The sequence below is a fragment of the Nomia melanderi genome, chromosome 5 (assembly GCF_051020985.1).
Source record: "Nomia melanderi isolate GNS246 chromosome 5, iyNomMela1, whole genome shotgun sequence".
Taxonomy (NCBI): domain Eukaryota; kingdom Metazoa; phylum Arthropoda; class Insecta; order Hymenoptera; family Halictidae; genus Nomia; species Nomia melanderi.
The window spans coordinates 13,507,934-13,531,360 of NC_135003.1; the positions used below are offsets into that span (position 1 = coordinate 13,507,934).

General features: G+C 36.4%; 1 protein-coding gene across 3 annotated transcripts in view; it reads left to right on the top strand.

Moving 5' to 3' along the window:
* Window positions 1-23,427, top strand: part of Nep2 (M13 family metallopeptidase neprilysin 2) — a 39,786-nt gene that overhangs the window by 5,839 nt on the left and 10,520 nt on the right. For 2 of the 3 annotated variants that reach the window (XM_031971202.2, XM_031971209.2), the window contains exon 2: window positions 23,237-23,385. In XM_031971202.2, coding sequence (XP_031827062.2) covers window positions 23,237-23,385 — 149 coding nt within the window. Of the gene's footprint in view, window positions 1-2,082; window positions 2,557-23,236; window positions 23,386-23,427 lie in introns of those variants that run through there. The other variant, XM_031971218.2, reaches the window with a different exon arrangement.

The following is a 23,427-nucleotide window of genomic DNA, read 5'->3' on the forward strand; positions in this document are numbered from 1 at the left end:
TATTTTGCAATTTAAAATAATTGAATTTCTCAAAGATAATTGAGTCCCCTGTATTGTACGAGATGGCTGAAGTTGAAATAAAGATTAAAGTCACAGTGCTTCGCCTTTCTCGTTGTGATGCATTCTACTTTCTCTTTCATTCGACGTTGTTTTGTCATTCGCTTCTTCTTTGTATTTTACTTGTTTACACTCTCGGTTCTGTATTTCACTTTTATGTAACCCGTGCAAAATGATGGCAACAAAACTGCCGAATACAAAAGAAAACTGTTAAACTTATGTCATCTAAGAATAAATGGTAAAAACTGTTATCCACTGTTTTCGGTGAAAATCATGATGTTCCATTTTCAACGAAGTACTGATTCGATGTCTCGCGACGAGAAAATCCAAGTCGAACTTAATTAACACGAGTATTATCTCGTTTCTCATAGATTCAAAGGGAATTCTATTTTAACGTTGAATATCGTCGTTACAAATATCGAAATTTTATATAATTTGTTAAAACAGAGATTACTGAGATTTAAATCATTCTAGCCAGACCTCAATGTCAAATAAATCATTCGAATAAACGGAAGAAACTAATATTCATACTTTACCTAAAAATTTTATTTAAAAATTACCATTAAACAGTGGCATTTTTAAAAGCAACGACACTCCGTTAAAACCCGGTTCAAAATCACTGCAGCGTGCAATAAAGGAAAGCGGCACGCGTGACGTTTTGCCATCTATCCGCAGATATGATAAAAGCTTTTTTACGAAACTGTCCCGATAAGCCGGCAAAAAATTCAGCAATAAGAATTGAGAAACTGCTGGAGTAGTGTAGGTACACCGAGTCGGTTAATCCCCTCGTATCTGTAGATAGAGATACACCTGACCCTCAATTTACGCGAAAATCCGTTATACGTGGATTCGTTTTACGCGAATGAAAATCGCGTATAAAGAGCCCGTCAGTACAAGAAAGAAAGGAAATATTAAAAAGAAAAAGTGGTATAAGTTTCTGAAGCACATATTCATTTCACGTAATCAAACAAAAGAAATAATAATAATGCCATTTTAAAACGAGGTGTCAGTAAATTCAGATGCATGAAAAACCGCGTAAATGGTGTTCTACTGGGTAACGGAAACAGTTCGTACGGTTTTCTCGTTGGCGATGTAACCAGGCGCAATTTCAATCGGTATTTCATTAATAAATGGAATTGTTATTAACGACTTACCTTTATGCCGTTGGCGTCGAATAAAATATAATTATTCCTCGAGAGCATTCTGTATTTACATTTTGATTAGGTTAGGAATGAGTCGAGGTCTGATTTCAATCGGTATTTCATTAATAAATAAAATTATTACTTACGACTTACATTTATACCGTAGATATCAAATATAATAAAATTATTCTAAAAAATATTCTCTACGTTGAAATTTTGATTCGAAAACCCGCACAAACTTTAATGGTTATATTCTAAATATAATAAAATTTGTTTACAACAAATATTCTCTACGTTTAATTCTAGAACTACCAGATGGGTCAAAATTACCTATTCCTCATTTCTTTAATTATTGAAAGCATATAAATGCTCCTTCGAGGAATGATTAAAATAGATTCATTAATATACAGATTAAAATATGACTCAATGGACATCTTAATCAACGGACTTCTACAGTTCCTATACAAAAATATTTAAAAATCAACTGTTCGGTAGTTCTAGTGTTAAATTTCGACTCAAGAACCTGCACAAACTTTCTCCGGGTATTCATATTTCAAATATAATAAAACACAATAAAATTATTCTACAAAAAATATTCTCCACGTTGAAATTTCGAGCGAAGAACCTAACCTGCCTAATAATCCGCACGCAGAGAGGAGACTCGCGTAAAAAAAGCCCGCGTGAATCGAGTGCACTCCTCCTCAGTTCTAACGTGAAGGGTGTTACTTACCGCTGATGTGGAATCGCCGATTTTCGGCAAATCAGGCGGGACGTCTGCACGCGTACACGGGAAAAGGAAGAGAAGATAATCGAAACGCGAAGCGACGGAATGGAAACGAGAAAGAGAGGGCGAAAGAGGTAGGGAGAGGGTGTTTAAATACGAGGAGAAACGCGCGTGCTCCTTCAGTCCGGCGCAAACAGTCCAAACCGATTCACATCCGGACTACGGCGCAAACAGTCGAAACCGATTCACATCCGGACTCCGGTGCAAACAGTCGAAACCGATTCACATCCGGGCTCCGGCGAAACGAGGGAAACTCGTCCTGCCCGTTCTCGAAACCGACTCTCGATCGGGAGCGTCTTATGAAAATATCGATTCCGAGAGGCGGGAAGAAGATCAAAGATTTCGGTACGAAACGAGAGAAGCTTTTTCGGGGAACGCGGGAACCGTGCTGGGGCTCGACAGAGAAACTGAAAGTGGCGGACAACTGTTTTGCAACTGATTACAGAACAGTGAATGTGGTAATGTGTCAGTGAAAAGTTTGACGGAACGGAAATCGAGAAGAAGTGACGGGAAATAGGAGAGGCTCCAGGGAAGATACAGAATGACAAACAGCATGAAGCAAACGGTTATTAAGTGAGTTTCCATTTGTGCATGTGATAATTAGATGAATGGGGAAACTCGTTGGGATTTTATTGGTTGATTGATACGGGTATCGGTGATGGTCGATGACGATTTGCATTGTTGCATTTTGGTTAGGATTTGCTTTCCATTTGTGCACGCGATGATTAGATGAATGGGGAAACTCGTTGGAATTCGATTGATTGAATGATACGGGTATCGGTGATGGTCGATGATGATTTGGATTGTTGTATAATGTATATTTAGATGGAATTGTTGTATTTTAGTTAGGATTTGCTTTCCATTTGTGCACGCGATGATTAGATGAATGGGGAAACTCGTTGGAATTCGATTGATTGAATGATACGGATATCGGTGATGGTCGATGATGATTTGGATTATTGTATAATGTATATTTAGACGGAATTGTTGTATTTTTGTTAGGATTCCGTAGCAATTGAGTTATTATGATTATTATGATTAATTTAGTTATTGTTATCATGATGTATGGCACTGTAGATGATTTTGTGATCTATGAACAACTTGGTGCCATTTTTATGGTACCCCTAGCGAAAATGGAAAATGTATTATAATATTTCCTAGATTCTTTTATTTTTCCCTTTTAATGTAAAATTTGGATGTGTAGAAAATTCAATAATCTTGGGGTAGTTTTTATGATACCCCTAGGAAAAATGAAAAATGTATTATAATATTTCCTAGATTTAAAAATTTTTCCTTTTTAATATAAAATTTGGATGTGTAGAAAATTCAGTAATTTTGGGGTAATATTTTTTTAATTTATTCATTAATATATTTACATAATACTATGTATGGTATCATAGTAGAGGCTATAGAGTGCAAAAGGTTAGATTCACTGTGGAAATGCCATTTTATAGAAGTTCGTTTAAACCTAAACGTTCTAAGTGAAAAATTTCGGAAAGATTTCGAAGATCCTAAGTTCCTTGAACTTTGTTTTATTTTATGATTCACCGTGTTTTACGCAAGTGTATTTCACAAATGCACGGACTCCGGTAAACGATAACGCGTTTGTATCTCGGTTTATGTTTTCCATTTTATTCGCGAGACAAATATCGTAGGAAGCAGGTGGCAATTGTTCGAGTAATTCGTAAAAAAGTCATTCGTAAAACCAAGACTCCACGAAGATGTAAACACCGTTTACAGTGAAAATATCACGTGGTTACGTAATTTCATTTACTGGATCAACGTTGTGCCCGTTCGATGAAAGTATTTCCCTTTCACGTTTTACTTCGTTTGCTTCCAGCTCGATGATTTTACATAATGACAACTTTATATAACCGCAGCGAGCACTAGTCGCCGGCGAAACCTTGAAAATTCAACTTAAAAACGAAAAATGTAATCTGCTGCTGTTATCGGATAAAGTTGCTACATTGTTGATAGTTTCGTTATCAAGTGCTCAAGGTGTATCCGCAATAACGAGGATACCAACACGAACGGTTGTCTTTAAATTCCTAAAATCGAGAAATCATTCAAATACTTACAATTAATCCATTATTTCTCTGATTAAATCAACTATTAATCACAACCTCGCGTTGCAGATATTACTCGTTAAAATAATTAAACACTTGCCTCGTTATCTCTTTATCTCAATTACTTCTTCAATAGAGTACATCAACTGACAAGCTAAATTAAAAACATAATAAATCCAACCGACCGTTAGATAGAGAAACGGAATATTAATTTTCCATTATTCATCCGTATTTCCCAGTTCTGAAGTCATCAACGCCTTTCGCTATGGCACCAATTTTCAAAGAGCCTATCGCATCGTCGAGCCACGATACCGAAAGCACATCGACTTATAAATAGACTTCCATTGATTACCGAAAATCTTTCATTGTCGTTTATCGCGGATACATCGGGTGATGTTTATTTATTTCGGATAATGTCTGCGGTCGCGTTGCCTTCTTTGTGGAAAGGACACTTCTCTTTATCTTGTTTGCCTGTTCCGCGCGACAAGCGTTAATAAGCGGCTGGAATGAATGCAGATAACGATCGATACTGTAGCCTGTTCCCAAGAACAATAACAACGACAATAAGAGACGTCCATACGATGCTCCCTTTCGATTTCCACGACTTTGCCGTTAATATCGCCGCGATCGTATTGCACTTGCCCCTCGATCAATCGTGCCAGCCCCGCACCCGTTGCATACGATGATTCTGCATTCACGTCACAACCTTGCATTGTAGCCTAACGAAACTGGTACAATTAATTATGAATTTCGTTTGCACGTGAAATCACGGTGTACTTTCTTTTCCAGGGAAAATGTTGAACATCATCGAATGTATATTACAAATTTCTGATGATATTTAACGATAGGACCACCAGATAAGCTAAAATCATCAGTATAATTTAGCAAACGTGCGTTTGATTAATTATTGAATGATTCGGACTATACAGCAGTACGGAAATGAAATGTCGGTCGGAATTAATAGTTGATCGATCAATCAAAAGTAGTAATAATACCAAACAAAAAATTATTCAAGACTATCAGTTTGAATACTAGTATTAGTAATAATAATAATAATAATAATAATAGTGGTAGTAATAGTGGTAGTAATAATAATAATAGTAATAATAATAGTAGTAGTAATAGTAGTAGTAATAGTAGTAGTAATAGTAGTAATAGTAATAGTAGTAGTAATAATAGTAATAGTAATAATAACAGTAGTAATAGTAGTAATAGTAGTAGTAATAATAATAATAGTAGTAGTAATAATAATAGTAATAACAATATTAATAGTAGTAGTAATAATAATAATAATAATAATAATAATAATAATAATAATAATAATAATAATAATAATACAAGACAAAAAATCATTCAAAACAGTCAGTTTGACCACTATCAATAGCAAAAAATATTAGCAGTAATACGAAGCAATGGAACAAAACAATTAGTTTGATTAGCAGTACAAACTTTCGAGTTTCTTGGACTCCATGGAACATATTTGCGTAAGGGATGCACGGCAACAGGTGGGAACAAATTGAAACGGTGATCACCTATTGTGATACAAGGTAAAAATCAAAAGCAGAAGTTTGATCGCGTTAGTTACCTTATCAAATTACCAATAATTATAATCTGCTAATAAAGACGCGTGAGTCGAGTTTCCGCCTTCGACTCTCACGCAGCACGTCCATGTGCGTGCTCGTATCGCTCGTCTCACGCCCGCCACCACCGACGGATTATCATAGTTAAGAGAGTTTTTAAATCGACAATAACTCGAGAACAACACCGCAGTGTTTGCACTCTTGATTTCCGTCGTCCATTATCATGGAGAATGACCCCTTAAACTTCCTCCCTCCCGTCGAACAGTCTGTCGCTGATAGGGGCAGGTACGTGAACAGTGGTTACCTTCAATATTTATTTAATTACTTTTTCTATTCGGTTGTACATAATTATCTTCGATTATTCGAGTAACTCGCCGCGATGTTCGATAATAACGGATCACTTTAGCTTTTAAAATTTCATTACGCATTCTAGATTTTAATTAGATTCCGATGTTCAGTCGCTGAAATTACTGACGAATCATTTATCTGCAGTTAGGAAGATTAATTTATATTTCGCCAGCGGCGTGGATGACCGCTTATAGCAAATGCGTTACTTTTTTCACTAGTTTCAAGTTCCAAGTAGTAAGAAACATTCCGTCATCGCCGAAAGTAATATATTCCTGGCAAAAGTGTGATTACTTTGGTTCGGTTGGAATATATGGGAAAAGTATGTGTTAGGCGTTATAGAGGTGGTTTGTCGCAAACATTTGCTTCTCGTTTTGTTGATATTTATTTTGATATCATTCTGATTGATGAGCTTTTATTGATAATTTCCTTTTTACTTTTCTTAGGAATTCCTTTTTGAATTACGATTAAAAAGGCGTATTAATGGAGATCACGAGTAATTAGGAAAAATGGGTTTTTAAGATATTTGTTACTGTTCGAACAATCTTGGACTCTTTTATTATTTGTATAACGAAAGAGTAGTTTGGAAGAAGGTTCGTTTGAGTTGGTATAGCTCTAAAATATAGCAATGATTTCATGGTCACGTTGTGTCGAATATATACAACGTGTCTTTATATAATAATATCATTTCCCTTCCACTCGGTTCTTAATGTATTTGTACATTTTTTAGTAGATGTAGAAAAATTATTCAACGTTTCGTAGAGCAATTCTGTGACTTCAATGCAGGCCGACTTTGAGAGCGATAAGCACGCCGACCAGGCATTGATGTTACGCGGTATCCATTGTTCTAATCCCAAATTCTGTAAAATGATCGAAATCGATTTGTAAATTGAATAACAAGAATGGCTATACCTGAAAATCGCGATATTTTCGTGTTATCTTTTTCGGTTCAAACGTACAACAACAAAAGCATAAAAATATTTAATAATAGTTGTTAATAATGTTATCTTAATAAAATATTCCATCAATAATACTATTACATTACCTATAACTTTTGTCAATTAAATTGTTAATTACCTATAACCGTTAAAAATATTCAAAAATTCCATATTTCCAAATACACATAAATTATCAATTTTTACTTATTAACACTCTGTGCAAGATTCCCATCTCATGATTCATCCTTAATGTATTAACTGAAATATTTTCCTGTTGCAGTTTTGTGTATCAATTCCACTTGCAATAATCAATCTTATCCGCTAAAGTGTAATTTTTCAATACAAAGGGAACTGAATGGATAAAGCGTGTACACGAAATCATTGAATTATTAATGAACTGCGGATATTTATGCGAATCAACGTTTTCATGATGTAATTTATGAAAAAATCATTTAAACGGAAGTTCAGTTCTATAAATAAAGGCGAACGATTTAATTTCAAGCTTTGTCCATTGTAAACTTGTCGTTTTTCTCTCGGTCATTAGAATTTCTATTTTTTTCTAGTCCGTAACAGAGCTAAAGCAACGATAAATCGAACCGCCGCTAACACCGATGCACTTCCTAGTTTATGAAACGAATTAGCATAGTATTGCTAAAGATCCCGTTTCGTTGGTAGGGAAAAGCTGATAGCAGAATCGAAGGTCTTGAACTGTAACAACCTGTATAATTTCTTTCCTGCCGTGTCTTTCAATGCTCGACTGCAAACACGCGCGAGTTTAATGATCGATTCATTAAGGAAATCCGATTAAAATTTCACTCTCTACGTCAACATGTGAATTGAGGTATAATCATTGATAACAGAGGAATGATACATAATTTGCATTCAAACAAAGTGCACAATACTAATATTTGTTCAATTCTATTCGAAATCACCACTAAACACTTAAGTTAATCAACCTTTTAAGTGCTGAACACTCATCTAAAGATCCATGAACTATGTCAATACATACATTAATTAACTTGTAATTCAATTGCAACCGTTTCCCCGGTTTCACCAAGTCGAATAATGCTAGGAAACATTGACAAAGAGTTAATCTCTCGACAGAGTACTTAATCCAGAACAATTCTGCAAACTCCGAAGTGGATTTTGTGAAATCGGTGTACAGCAGTTTCATAAGAAGCTCTGTTTCTTGTACGCAAACATTTGCTTCGCTGTAACGCACGGACTCGATCGAAATTTCGAAATTTCGAATACAAGCCTATCGAACGTTCGGCGGGATTGCGAGTCGTTCATGCGGTTTCGGTGGTCGTCGACGTTTTACAAGAGGCGATTGCGTAAAAATATTTTGCGATCAAGTTTGTACACGCGACACGTACATAGGTACCTGGAGAAGAGGAAACGCGCGTGGTGAACGTACGCACGAGAGTTCGCGAGTCGCAATGAACGTGCCCGATCAATTCTCAAACTCGGCGCGGTGAAAGTCTGCCGAAGCTAGTTTCACGCTACACGATATTATACTCCATCCCGAGATCCGCGAGTGCATCTGCATACACGAATCGATGCGCTAATCGGTCAACGATGAACTTACAATGACATTTCACGGGACACCGATCTACATTGTGGAGACAATTAACCACTTGCGCTGGAAATGAATTTAGAGATTCGACAAAGTCTCGCGCGATGAATTTTGTTTTTACCCATTTCAGATGTGGACATTAATTTCGTTTGTTAATCATCTTGTATAGAGTGATATATTTCGAAACAATCTAATACACGTAATGCAACAAGATTATCAATGTGTAAAATCGTTGACCATTTTTTACAGCAATTTTTTACAAGAAACTTATACACATCACCTAAAACGAGGAAACTCGTTTCCAGTCGCTGTTAAGATATTCACGTTTCTTTCACTAGCGATCTTCATTTTTTATTTCATTAAACCCAAGAAATCGTCTTCGTAAAATGCAAATAAACTTCAAGAAATAAATCGTGTCACCTTCCTAAAACTAACGCCCTGCGTTTCACAAATATGATGAAAATGCACGGTTTAACACTAGAACCACTGCGCCCGACAAAATGGCGGATTCCAGTTTCCTTATTCCTCAGCTATCGGTGTCTTGTAAGTGTTAAATATCCGAAATGATTTGAAAAGTAAATTATTTCACTTCAATACTATAATTGATATGCAGAGAATCCGAGGAAAAGATCTGTTGCTCCAACTTTGATAGATATTAAATATCAATCGTATTAACCGCTCTCACGTTATTTGCGTTTACTGGACGCTCGTGATTTCGTTTCGTTCCATGTACACCTTATCGTTTCCTTCACGTCAATTCTTGATACATTATCTCGCGTTAGTTTCTTCTCCCGAGTAATACGCGCGGTAGCTTCCTAAATCATTTCAGCAAACAATCGCGACAGCTTTGTATCACTTGGCGCTGATTGCACAACTGACCCTCCTCTTGATTTTTTTCTTCGCGCATTTAGGCGCCAGCGGATAACTGGCAAGACCTATCGGAGAGATAATATTCGGAATTTGTGTTTCGTGTATGAATAAAACCGACGATTGGCCATTCAATATTCTTTTATCCGTAAATCTCAGCGTTTCACGTGGTCGAGTCTCGTGACGATTTCTTCCTCGTTTCTTTTCGATTTCGCTGGAACAACGAACTTTTGTCGACGGTGATGTTTAATTGTTTGATTTATGGAGAGATGCTAATGAGTGGATTATTTATTTATGATATATTCCATTTTTTCTCTTTTGTTGTAATAATTGTGTAGTGTTATTAGAACATAAAAATGTTTAAGTTTGAGAATATCGATGAAATCGTTAATTATTACGATGATTTACTGAAATGTGTTTGCCTGCATTGTTTAATTCAAATTTAATAAACGCAGACATTTGAATAATAATCTTCAGTTATGTGTCGAGTTGAAAGGTAACGTTATTTTGATTAATATATGTAATACATATTTTTAAATAATAACAACATATATGAACGACAAGAATATTTAAACATCTCTGAAATATTAAGAAAACTGTGAAGTAAATAAACGACGATATAATTTAAAGATGCCAGATAACAATAATTATGCAATATTTTTGGGAGAGAATTTCGCAAATTTCAATGAGGAAAAATAAGCTTCTTTTAGTCGGGTACAGTAATATTTTCAAGTTTCCAATTACTTTTATTCTCTGTTGCAAGTAATCCCGAAGATTCTCTATCTGATGTAGATACGGTATTTGCGATAGCCATTTAATGATATTGACGTCATTATCCCCATTAGTTAACCCATTTTACACAACACGACGATAAGTGTGTTTCAGATCATTAACGTGTTGAAATATCCAATTATGATTCACGATTTACATTGTACGTAGCAGTACATATTGTATTGATTTATCAGTGTATATCCCTTTATTAATTATAATACTCCTTTCTCTTCGTTGTAAAAGGCCTGCATCGATATTATAATCGAAGGAATATCGAATCTGTAATATTTTCGCCAAACAAATCGAATGCTATCGAATTCAAATAATTTAGATCAGCAAATTGATATTTAGTTTACCGACTGCTTCTACCCTTAATTCCATAGCTATCATTAAGATTCAGGTTACTATTCGAATTAACATTAAACATCATGATTATTTCCTCCGAAATTTATATCATTCAGAGTCAAAGAAACTTGAAGTTTTTATAAAATACGAGAACTCACAAATATACTTGCAACACTTTCCATCGGTAATCCAATTTCGTATACCTAAAATTGCAACTGAAGTATCGTATAGGATCACCGCGAGGAAAAAGGAAAGAAGAAAGTAACAAGAGATGCAGTTATTAATTATTTCATTGTATTATAATGTGGGCTTCCCGTGGCCTATAAAATTCAATATGTGAAACGAAAGCCACGGACACAAACAAGAGAAAGCAGAAAGAAAGTTCAGATGAGTCTCATTTTGACACAATTGCCTTTTCCAATATTGTGTGTTAATAACGTCTTTTCCATTATTACTCGTTGGAGACGTCGAATCGTTAAGTGGACGTCAATCTCGCAATGAAACGTTACTTTGTCTAGAACACATGAAAGATAAAAGATCTGTACGTTCGTTTGAATGTAAAAGAACCATCAGAAATTACATGAAATCTGTATGGAAACGAAATGATTCAATTGATCTCGATACCATGTAGCTCGTGATCATTAAGAGTCACTGCTCCTGCAGCGAACCTCCGCATGACAATATTATTCTGTTACGATACCTGTAGCGCGCGTTATTCTGCAACCATAAACAACGTTGACGGCGTCGTAGCTCGTCGAGAATTTCACAGTCGACGGTTTAATTAAATTCGTTTCTATCTAATAGACGCAGTATGGGCCAAACTTGTGCTTACTCCGTCGTGAAGTCAGTTAACGATCAATAAATCTGTCTTCGACTATGCAGTATAGAATAGAAAATTATTTTTATACAATATTCAATTGTACAACAATGTTTCTTCTTTGCAGTGATACTTCTAGTTTCATTTCTTACACATATTTGCCTGAATCACCCCTTAATGACGAAGTAATGAAGCGAACGACGTATTTTCGTTAGAAGTTCATCTTCTACATGACAAATACCTACCCTTAAAATGTTTAACCCCTTTTAACTTCCTGTACACTTACATACACTTCGGAAACAACTAAATTCATGTTTTCTAAATAATTCTAAATTGTTATTACATGTCTTCAATGAAAAATTTGCTTAATTAACAAGTAAATTAATAAATATCAATATATGAACACAAATTAACAATGTATTCAATAGTTTCAACAATTTCATTGAAACGAATATATTTTGTAACTTCGAAATTACAATGACGTTGAACGTAACGCCTGTGTGTACAAAAGTTTAAGTTGCTTAATTATTTAATGTCGTTTGTCATTTTGCAATAAAAAATTAAATACGTCAATTTAACTCGGTATATCGATGTGTGACTTTGAAGTCACACGAGCCTATAGAGGGTTAATATATCAGTTTATACCTCGAATAGTTCTCTTAACTAGAGAAAAGGAGCGAGCTACGCTTAGGAGTAGGAAGGAAGTAGGTTTTTTCAAATTTTTGCAATAATTTCACAAGAGAGGAAGTGAAAGTGAATTGCTCAAGTTTGCTAGAGTATCCAGCTGGGAGAGCTCTCGTGATCTTAAAATAAAGGAGGCAATGACGGACAGCAATGACGGTCTGCGCTGCTTTTCGTGCCCGCATCAATTGCGAAAACATGGCGCGACGATGTTGCAAGCCGAACGTTGTGTTTCCGTGACTTTTTACAAATTAAACGATCGTGTCGGAGAGGCTCGCTGCTGACCGTGCAAACATTCGGAAACAATTATTCACGGTTATCTTATACACGTTCCGTTGTGAAATCATTCGTTCGATATTAAACACGAGCAACGTAGAAGAAAGTTCCATGATTAATGCTCGAGAACTATCGTGAATGAATGGGTTTTTTTAATGGGATAAATCTGTTTGTGGAAAAAATGAGTCGATGATGATTTTGGTGGGACATGGATATTCTCTTTTTATATTTATAATCATACAATCAGTGACGTATGATTTTTTTATAAATTAATCAAGAGAAAGAGACAAATGTTTCTTGATAATCGAACTAAGTAAATACTCCTTATTGATTAGAATGTAGTTAGTATCAAATCTTAATAACAAAAATGTAATAAAGATATGAATATTTAAATTGTTCAATTTATGATGTTTTTAGTGGTTTTATAGTTTCAGTTAGTCAATCTAAATCCATCTAATCTAACAATGGTTCCAATCCAAATTACACCTTTTTACGTCGTTATAAACACAGAAAAGAAAAAAATAGTAGAGAGTCGGCTTAGTACAGAGAAAACTGGTAGAAAGTTGTCCTGAAAGCTGTTATCGCATTTGTATATTTTCTGGCAAAATGCAGGCACTTTTTAATAGTATCTTACTTAAACATTATGTCACTTGCCAAATCGTTCTTAATATGTTTGCTAAGAATTCCTTTTACAATATTCTGTTATTCATAAATCATGCATACCTAAATCATCACAACGTCATGCACAATTGATATCAGTTAACAAAGCGTATAATCGTTACAATTTGTAATTATAACACATGAATTTTCTAATCGAGTGCACAAAAGTACGTCGTACTGCATAAAATTACATTTCATGAATTTTTAATTTGATGCATCATTCAGTTCATTACACTGATCATTGAGGTATCTTACTGGAAATACTGAAAACACTGTTGACTTAAAAATAACTCAAATTTCTTACAATACGAATTTCTTTCGTAATATATAAATATGCGTATAACAATGTATATCAAGTATTTTCAAAACTGTCGTCCAGAATCGATCGAGAACTCGTTCGTTAAATATTTCTTAAAGATCTCGAAGTGAACGGTTCAACGGCCGATTACTACCGAAGGTATAAATACAAGGATATTATTTTTATCCTCTTCTTGCGACTTTAATACAATGAAAGTTCTTATTTATATCTCTCCTTGTGTATAACCGGTTAAATGCCCCGACAGATCATTGTCATATCGAGCACACTTCTTAGGCTTCTCTGTAAAAGGTCCGTGACTTTCTACAGGAAGTGACTGTTCCGAGCAGTATACGCTGGTTAAAACCGATATTTTTAATGGTTTAATTCATAGTAAAATTGCACGTGTACATAAGGCACCGCTCGACTTCTGGTATGTACAAAAAGATCGTAGTCAATAATTACTTCTAGTACACGATACTTAATTATGTGATCCAACAATGAACAAAAGCGACCACATAGCTTACTACATAATAATTCTATTATATTTGTTTGTTAAATATTTCAGAAATATTTGTTTGAGGCTTTCTTCGCCAAAAAATTATATTTATGGGGAGGTTCTCGATTGAATATACTTCCTTTATCATCAATCTCTTGCAAATCTTTTAGAAATCATTCTTTGCTGAATATTTCAAAAATCGTTTTTGTTAAGTATTTTGAAAATACATTTTTAATTAAGGCTTTCTTAGGTCAAACAAACGATATCTTGGTTTTCTCGATCGAATCTATGCTTGCTTTGTCATTACTCCCTCAGCATTCGTCTCGCATTTTCCGGTATCCAATCGCATCGTGTCACTTTCCATCGCGGTGTTTCCGAGACGAACATTTGCAATCACCTTGAAACCGCAAAAAATTATACCGGTCGGAACTAGATGCTCCTCGCAGGTGATCAACGTACACTAATTTATATTCCACTCGGCGAGACTCTTACATTTCCTTATCACGTCTACCTAGAAGTCACTGTCTAACTCGCCGCGAATGAGGTTTCCGTGTTTCAAGGATCCGTGACCTCTTAAGGGAATCGGCCAAAAAAGAAAAAAGATGGATCGATGCCAATCATTTAAATATTCAGCATGGAATCCTCTCTTCCAGATGTACGAATCCGAAACACTTCGGATTCAATCCCACGAGAATATCCAATGAATTATTTTATTCGCATAGTTTCCACGTATTTTCTTCCCCTTGGGAAAGAGAAGAATTTGATACGTAACACGTTGACTGCCACGGTGGTCACCGGCGACAGCTTCCAAGTTGCTTGGAAACAATTACAATAAGGAAATTGCCATTGAATCAGAATATTCAGAAATGCAAGAAGCTAGATAATAATGGAATATGAGCACCGTAATACCAAAACATTAATAATTATTTCTAATACTATTTTCCTACATTATAAAGGAATAAATATTTCCTACATTATATAGGAGTGAATATTGAAGAATGTTTTATACATATATTTTAGGAAAAGTCGTGAAGTATAAAGGCGATTCAATTACGTTGTCTATAGGAAGTTCTAATCGAAATTTTAGAAACATTCATTTGACTGGTCGCGGTAGGAATGGTGTTAATCTAAGTCTACGTTCACTCTAAGAGCCAACGATTGATCGTAGAAAAGTAAGATTTCATTTGTATTCGCAGAAAGTAAGCATTTAATCCGTCGAATTCCGATTAAGATTTTCATCGCCAGCGACACGATATAGGTCAACGGGTTAACAAGCTCGATTCGTAGGTGTTTACGTAGTTCCTCGTCGCGAACGTAGCAAAAGAGGAATGCGCGTAGCTTAACCGACGAAAGAAAAACGGAAGAAATTGGACGGTAACGGTGACGTTTTAACAACGATCGCACGGTTGCAAGATTGCCCGCCGTTTTGCGCAGAAATGGGGAATTGAGGAAACGCGGTCTGAAGCGATCAGGGACTTCGGGATCGTTAATATCGCGTTTAAAACTAAAACGGGACGAATCGCGTAATTCGCGGAAATGAGGCGATCGCGTAATTCGCGATAATTGACAGTTTAATTCAGTTGGACGAAGCCGGGACAGGAAGATCGTGATCAAGGTATAAAGATAAAGGAGCGAAACAACGGAGAAACGACGCGGAGAGACATCTGAATACTTGGAAAGAAATTAATCAAGTTATCGCTGATTGTAATCGTCGAATCAGCCTGACAATAAGTGGCTGCTCTGTTATTTCGAGTACATAAAACAGTAAGAGTCGCTCGGAAAATTGGTCCGAAGGAATTTTCGCGTTAATCGGTTGTCTAGACGGAGACCTTATGTTAACGCAGAGTATTTTAAAGGGGAAGTAATATTTATGAATATAAATATTAGTTATATACGTGCACAGAAGAAATGTTTTGTAAGGTGTTGAATTAACGTGTTTTTTAAATTATATTTGTAAATATTGTTCTTTTATTTGGATTGTCTTCTTAATTATCAATTGTAGCAGAATTGAACGTCTTGTAATTAGCTAGTAATGTATAAATTGTGTATGCTTTATTATACCCATAATGAGATAGTAGGCTGGATTATTATTATTTAATCTGTCTTCTATAGCATGAAGGAAAACGTTAGATAGTTAATGACATTGACGCATTCTTATTAAGATCCACGTAACGGCTAATAGTGGCTCGTGCTTTCTAATCGTTGCTGCTACCTCCGCGCCGCACAATAGGAACGTTTTGTTTCCGAGCGATCCGCCGTCAAAGGGTTGAGAACGTCTCGAAGTTAAATTTAGAATTAAATTAAAAATGTTACGATAAGCATATTGATGAAAGGAACAATGAACAATAAGTCATTCATGTCGCTTGACTTCTTCGAGTTTAAACCTGCGTTTCAAGCTAACGATTGTACTCGGAAGAAATGGAATTTTTCTGTTTACTGTAGAATGATCATAGCTTTCATCGATCAAACTTCAATCAGGAATCTAATTAAATATAAATATATTCTTTACCTTCTAATTTCGTGGAAAATAGATATATTTCTTTGTATTCTCAGTTTATCGTAGAATGATCAGTTAATCAATCTTCAATCAAGCGTCTAATTAAATATAAAAAGATCATGAAAATAGGTGTATTTCTTTATCTTCTAATTTTCTGAGTAACAGATATATTTTTTTATTCTTTTGATTTTGTGAAAAAGATATATTTCATATTTTCACAAAATCAGAAGGATCAAATCGAAATTCTAAAGTTAATCCGAAGAATGCAAGAAAGAATCTTCTTCCCCGAGAAAGAATGCAAGAATGCGCTTCTTACATCGAAGTATACACATCTACATTTTAAAATTGCTAAAGCTGTTTACGTCGCATTGCCAATCTATCCGATATTCAGCTGCGATGCATGATTGCCTGGCCATTGGTACGACAAATTTGAAATCGATCGGGGCCCTAATTCCATCCTCCTGAGGGCATGTATCGGGAAATGAAGCCTATCCTCTTTCTGCTCGAATGCTGACTAATACTGTCATGGGACGCGATATTCTTCCACGTATTTCCCAAAAATCCACTTCGCAACAAGATTTCCTTGCGAAAGTCAGGCGGTCGAACGAAGTAAATTTAATAGAGCATTTCTATATTCCTCTGAAGAACTTCGATAATCGAGTTGAGGCACGTAGATGAAACGATTGATACCATTTCTCAACTTAATGCACTCAATTAATATTATATTAATTACTATAATACTAAATACTATAATATTATATACTCAATGGATAATTAATCTGCAGTCACTCGGTAGCTTACGTTCTAATCCGTTCAAACTCATTTAAAACGAAATTCCTGATAATCTTCAATTCTGAATGAATTTAACAATAATATATTTACTCCCAGAAAGTTGTTAATTCTTTATGTTTCTGAGAGTAAATATATTATTGCTAAATTGATTCAGAATTAAAGATTAACAGAAATTTCATTTTCAACGATTTTGAACGGATTAGAACGTAAATTATTAAGTCTCCATCTTTTTCGCTTAAAACGAAATTTCCGTTAATTATCAACTTTGAATCAATTTAACAATAACATATTTACTCCCGGAAACATAAAGAATTAACAACTTTCTAGGAGTAAATATATTATTGTTAAATTGATTCAGAATTGAAGATTAACAGAAATTTCGTTTCAAAAGAAGAAGGTAAAGACTTGAGAGCTGTATAACAGAATTAAAACACGTATATGAACGCCAAACCAGTTTGGGGAGTTAATATAATGAAATAACACGAGAAATCTAAATCCGTATAATCGAACTCTATCCGTAACCAGAAACCTAACTCGTTTAGCTGACAGCATCGCTCGGGGAAATAATGAATTCATGCGCCGGCGACCTCCGCGTATCTATGAAGCAGGTTCCTTGAGAACACTTATGAGGGAGAGGAAGGATCGCACGCCCATCATTGCTCACGCGTCCGTTATCAATCGCACGATCGAGCTCGAGCATCCGCGATCTTTCATGGTTGTGTTGTTCACCGATTGTCTCGCTGGTTGAACTGTTCATATGGCGCGGCGCGGGGAGCGCCGAAGTGTGTCAGGGTGATCGGTGTCGAGTTCTCACGTCGCAAGACGGTCACGCTCGACATACTCGCGTGGCTAATGGCACGGAAATCCGATTCCTCTTTTCGAGAAAGAGAGAACTTGTAACGGCGAACAACGGCGAACAACGGCGAACAATGGCGAACAATGGCGATCAATGGCGAGCAACGTGAACCTCTTCAAGAATATTGACATACGTGTGATTGAAGTCTTGTGGGATGAATTTTGTTTCCTATTTCTAGTTTTGTTTATTAACTTTTCAATTTCGTAATAGCAAAAGTAAAAATGAATTATTAGAAGGAAAAGGGATAATAAGCTTCGTCTGATTCTACGAACCGATAGACTTTTAGGCAGTGTAACGGAGAACCATCGCGCCGCTTGGGACTCGAACAGTTGAATTTTGTATAACGCATCAATATGTATGAAGTATCGAAAATAGTTTCCTTTCTCAATGTATCCGATTTCTCGCTAAGTCGATTTCCAAAAATGTCTGCGCCATTAGAAGATACTGAGTATTTCCATATTTGGAAGTTTAAGTCATAAACAAATGATTTAATTACTCGAATAGCAAGAGATCAGTAGTTTTCTATTTTTCTATTGTTCAAGTAACTGATATATAATTCAGCTTCATCTGTTGATGGTTTTGTATATTTCCGAGAATCGTCGTCCGCAAAGGGTTAAATACGAAATTTTACAATTTTGATGCACCAATCGAATGGTGACTGAGAGGCACCTTCCGAGTGCAAGGGGTTAACGTTCGGTCGAAAACAGTGGCTACGAATGAGACCGGTCGGAATAAGGGAAGGAGTTAATCGGTTGTAAACGGCGATCATTCCCCGCGGCTGCCCGGCCAGGGACGATTTTCTTCGGCCGATTGGAACGGCTCGCAATTAGGTTTCTCGTGCGCGTGCAGGCCATTGACTTGGCCGCGGAACGGTGCAAGGCGTTCCGATGCAAACTGTCCCTGGAGGAGGTCAATACACTCGACTTTGCATCGCGCCGCGTATTTCGTCGTGCGCTAGGCGTCATTCGGTAAAGCACAGAGGGAAGCCGCATTAACGAAGCTAATTTATTTACATTGTCCTTATTACATAGGTTTCAATGTACAACGGGGATACCCATAGAGTTCGACCGACGACGCTCGACGCTCGCCGAGTGAAACGGTCTGCTCCGAGGGAATCCGTTACCTCCTGCGACTTAACGCTATTCCTATCGACACTCCGCGTATACCTATTCCTACCGCGACCAGTCGAATGACTGCTCTTTAGCACAACTTATATTTTTTAATATAGAATGAAGATAATAGCCAATTTGACAAAATCTATCTAAAATGTAAAAAGTACTTTCGTAACTTTCAGCCGAAGATCCATCCGATAAAACTTAGTTCGTTCGATGCGTCAGCAAAAAGATGAGTGTTCAAAATTACGTTAAAATTGGCGTCGCCTGTATTCGAGTCGAAGTGTTAAGACGTTGAATGCCGAACGGTCTCACGGAGAAAAGTACACGAAATGCGAGGAAATATTACGTTACGTAACTCCGACTTATTCTACCTTCCGATTCTACTAATCCTATCTTCTTTCCTGAAAGCCTCGGTGTCGTCTTTCCACCGTTCCTGCCGAACAGAACATTAAAACTAATACGTTAATACTATTACTATTAATACTCACGCGTTATTGTAAAGCAAGAGGTTAAATAATCATCGTTTAATCGAGTGAATCCTATAATTACGTACAAGCATCTACTCCACAACTCTCAGTTAATTACAATACGTGTCAGACGCACACAATGGCCTACGAAGAATCATGTTCCCAATTATCCACCGGGTCAATGGTACCGAAACGGATAAGAAACCTGTTGGGTCTTTGATAAGTTAGCTGTATTACGAATATAACGCAACAACGAAGTCGTTACCCGAACGATACACAGAGTACAATCTGTTACGTCGATATACATCGATGTATATACTTCTCCAACAAAAACCGTGGTCGTAACCGTAGATGGGCAGTCGCTAAAATGAAAGAACGATTCAGCATATCCAGGCAACTGTGTCAAGGGAGACACAGGAATTTAGTGTTTCAAACGGGATAAGTGTTCCCAGACAATTGGAAATGCGGCATGAATACGGAGACACCGGGGAACAGAGTCTACTAACCTTATTCGTTCACGCTTGGCCGCCGCGTCGCGCCGGTGTAATCTACTTCTCGCTATCGAAAGGCAATCTAGCCCCGCACAACGGCACCGTAAAGGTGCAAATGCAGCTACCGGTTGCAACATTCTCGTTCCCCAATGATTATTCGCGTGGAATGAAAGAATAAACTGGTTCTCGTATCTCTCGCGGAAAAGAGTATCACCGTCGATCTTTTACCAGCCGCTCGAAATGCCGCGGAACGCTTTCTTCCCATGGAAAAACGAGCCCCGCCACGGTGAAATGATTCCGCGGTGCGTTTAGAAGCCGAAGACAATCCGTCCGCGTTGTGTCGGGCCGATTTCAGCGAAGGTTACCGGAGGACGCGCATAATTAATCGTTACATCGGCACCGTTGAGCTTTAATTGCATAATACGACGTTCACTGCGCGTATTATGCACGGGATAATGATCGATGCTTGGTTCCTAAGGTAACAACGCTGATGGAAATAGAGATTCACGTGGAATCGATAATATATTTCCGGAGAAAATCCTGGCTTCCGTTCTTGCCGGTGTATTCGTGTATTCGGATGACGCGGAACTGCGCCCGTTTAAACAGACTCGACCCGGATGAGAGCCACTGCTGCACGCCAGGCCATCGATATTATTCGTTTAACCTTTGCTGTTAATTTCATGCGCGAACGAAGTTTACGATTTTCAATTTTAGACGAGCTTGGCATGATAGATGTTCATTTTACACGAATTGTTTCAATGGTAAGACTTTTGGTTTTTCGCTTTTATTTGTGATTTGTAATTTTCGAATTTAATCATTCTCGTTTTGCACAACTGGAACGGTGAAAGTGGTCTGCCGGGTGTAGGTCGTTTGACGACTGTGAAAGGTTAAATTCAGCTCGTGTTTTTTCATTGGCAGAGCGAGGGCTAATAGTTTATTAGATAAATGAGAATATTTTGGAACGATATTAGTGCCGTTCTTTTTCTTAACGCGTGTCGAGACGATCAATTTTCTGATAATTAAAGGAAGTATTCTTTTTAACGAGAAACGCGTACTAAGTGAAATTTGTGGTTATTAGCGATACTTATCTAGATTTTCTGATTATTCATGCTTCTAATTGATCGTATACAAACATTAATGAAGTGATCATATTTCACGATTTCATGTTGTTAAAGTAATTGCCTGTGTACCTGTTTCCTGAAGACTAATTAAAGTAGTGCATACATTGTTCGATGGATAGATCATTGTTCACGCTTCCACTATGGTGAATACCTCGAAATTTCTTCAGCTCGAATTAAACTGAATCGAAGAACGAATGTTAACGAATCTATGGAGAAGAAACGATTCTATAACACAGGAACATTTATTCCATTTCACGTTCCTACGCAAAACAAATGGATCGTAAAAGATTGCAAAAGATAATATTTAACCGAAGAAAACACCGATTTATCAGTCGAAGATTGCAGTTCATAAAGCCTAGCACATTCATTTTATAGTTAACTTTGCGGTTCACACAAAGCAACATTGTCTTCCGCAAAAAAATCATAGTTTGTAACGATTTACCTCGAGGCAGCTCGTTTCCAGCGTGTAAGATTTTATGGTGATTGCTGTGATAGGTATGTAGTTATTCATGTCAGAACTCGTAAGAAGTAATTACTCGAATATTTCATCTTCAAGCTTACGTAAAACGCACCGGCGTAATCGTGAAACGCTTCTTCCCATTAACGAGGCTCGTTTACATAAAAACACAATTTTCAAATCTTTGTAATCGCGTTAATGTTGAATAATGTTAAGTGTATTACAAGAACGTTTCGATCTAGTCGAATCAGGATTGAGACGAAATAATATTTTAGGCTCGCGCCGTGGAATCTTGTTCTTAACACGTTGCGTACCGTAGAAATCTCGTTTTCATGTAGACACTTAGCTATGCAACTTAATTACAGCATTGAAAAAAGTATAAAATTTAATTCGAATTGATTATCTGTTTAAAATATATTTTATAGCAATATGATATCTGAGTTTTTCAAATTGCCATCCGCACGATTCAGTCTTTTGAAAATTAGTACGCAATGTTAATGAAACATTGCTTTTCGTTAGTTGAACACGATGGAATTGGAAAATTGAGAATTTAGGCTGGGGAATCGATAACTAACGCGACGATCGATGTGTTCTCGAATTTAAAGCCCTTTTACAATTCTTCCGTTTCATTCATGGCGGAATTCAAGGACCCCGGTGTCGTTAAATGGAAATTTCATAGACGCTCGGTCTTTAAACGTAAAGTTTTATTACCTGCGACCACGGACGACTTCGATCTACGCGAATTTTACTGGTTTTCTGCCTTCGTTCAAGGATAAACGCAAGAAGAGCCAAGTAAAGTTTGTCTATTGTCTCGCGGACAATGTGAAGCGAGCGTAATATTAACATTCGCGTGTTTAATTACCGCGGATATTCATTTTCATCGTTTACGTCTTACTAGATTGTAGGTTATCCTAAGTTTCCGAAATATATGAAACGTACAAACATATTTTGCATGAAAACGAGTAAAGGAATTCTTGTCGAATATAAACTCAAGCATTAAGTGATGTTCAAATATAAAGTTCGGTAAGTGCTCGTATTGATCCAAGAATTAGAAAAAATAGTATATAAAGTTATAAACAACGAAATTTAATATTAACTGCAGGGTAATACTTCGAAGTAACTACAAATAATAATATAAGAGAACAATGAATTTATTGTTGTTGTCTCTTTCTGTCTACAAGAACTTAGAATATTTATTTCAAATGACGAAAGTCCCAAGAAAACGTTTTCTTATTTTCTTCTTTTCAGAAATTCTACTACAGATAAAAATGGCCCTTTTTATATTCCTATCTACAAGCCCTTATTAGAATATTTATCTAAAATGGTAAAAATCTCTAATAAACGTCGTTTTCTTATTTCCTTCTTTCCAGAAATTCTACTACAGATAAGAATGGCCCTCTTTATATTCCTGTCTACAAGCCCTTATTAGAATATTTATCTAAAATGGTAAAAATCTCTAATAAACGTCGTTTTCTTATTTCCTTCTTTCCAGAAATACTACTACAGATAAGAATGGCCCTCTTTATATTCCTGTCTACAAGCCCTTATTAGAATATTTATCTAAAATGGTAAAAGTCTCGAACAAACGTCGCTTTCTTACTTCTTACTTTTCAAAAATTCTAATACAGATAAAAATAGCCCTCTTTACATGCTTGTCTACAAGACCTTATTGGAATACTTATATAAAATGGCAAAAATCTCGAACGACCGTCACTTTCTTATTTCTTTCTCTTTTTTCCAGAAATCCTACGTGGTGGAAGAGGCGTTCAGCCCTGGAACGGGGATTAACTGTGATCGCAGTTTCCGGGGTTCTTCTGTCCGTTGCGTTAGCTGTTGCACTTGGAATTCTGGCGGCAAATACTGCTTCCTGTAACGGGTCGCAGAGCAACGGTAACACTCTTTTCTGTTCCGTTCTGTGCTGCGATAAAGCAA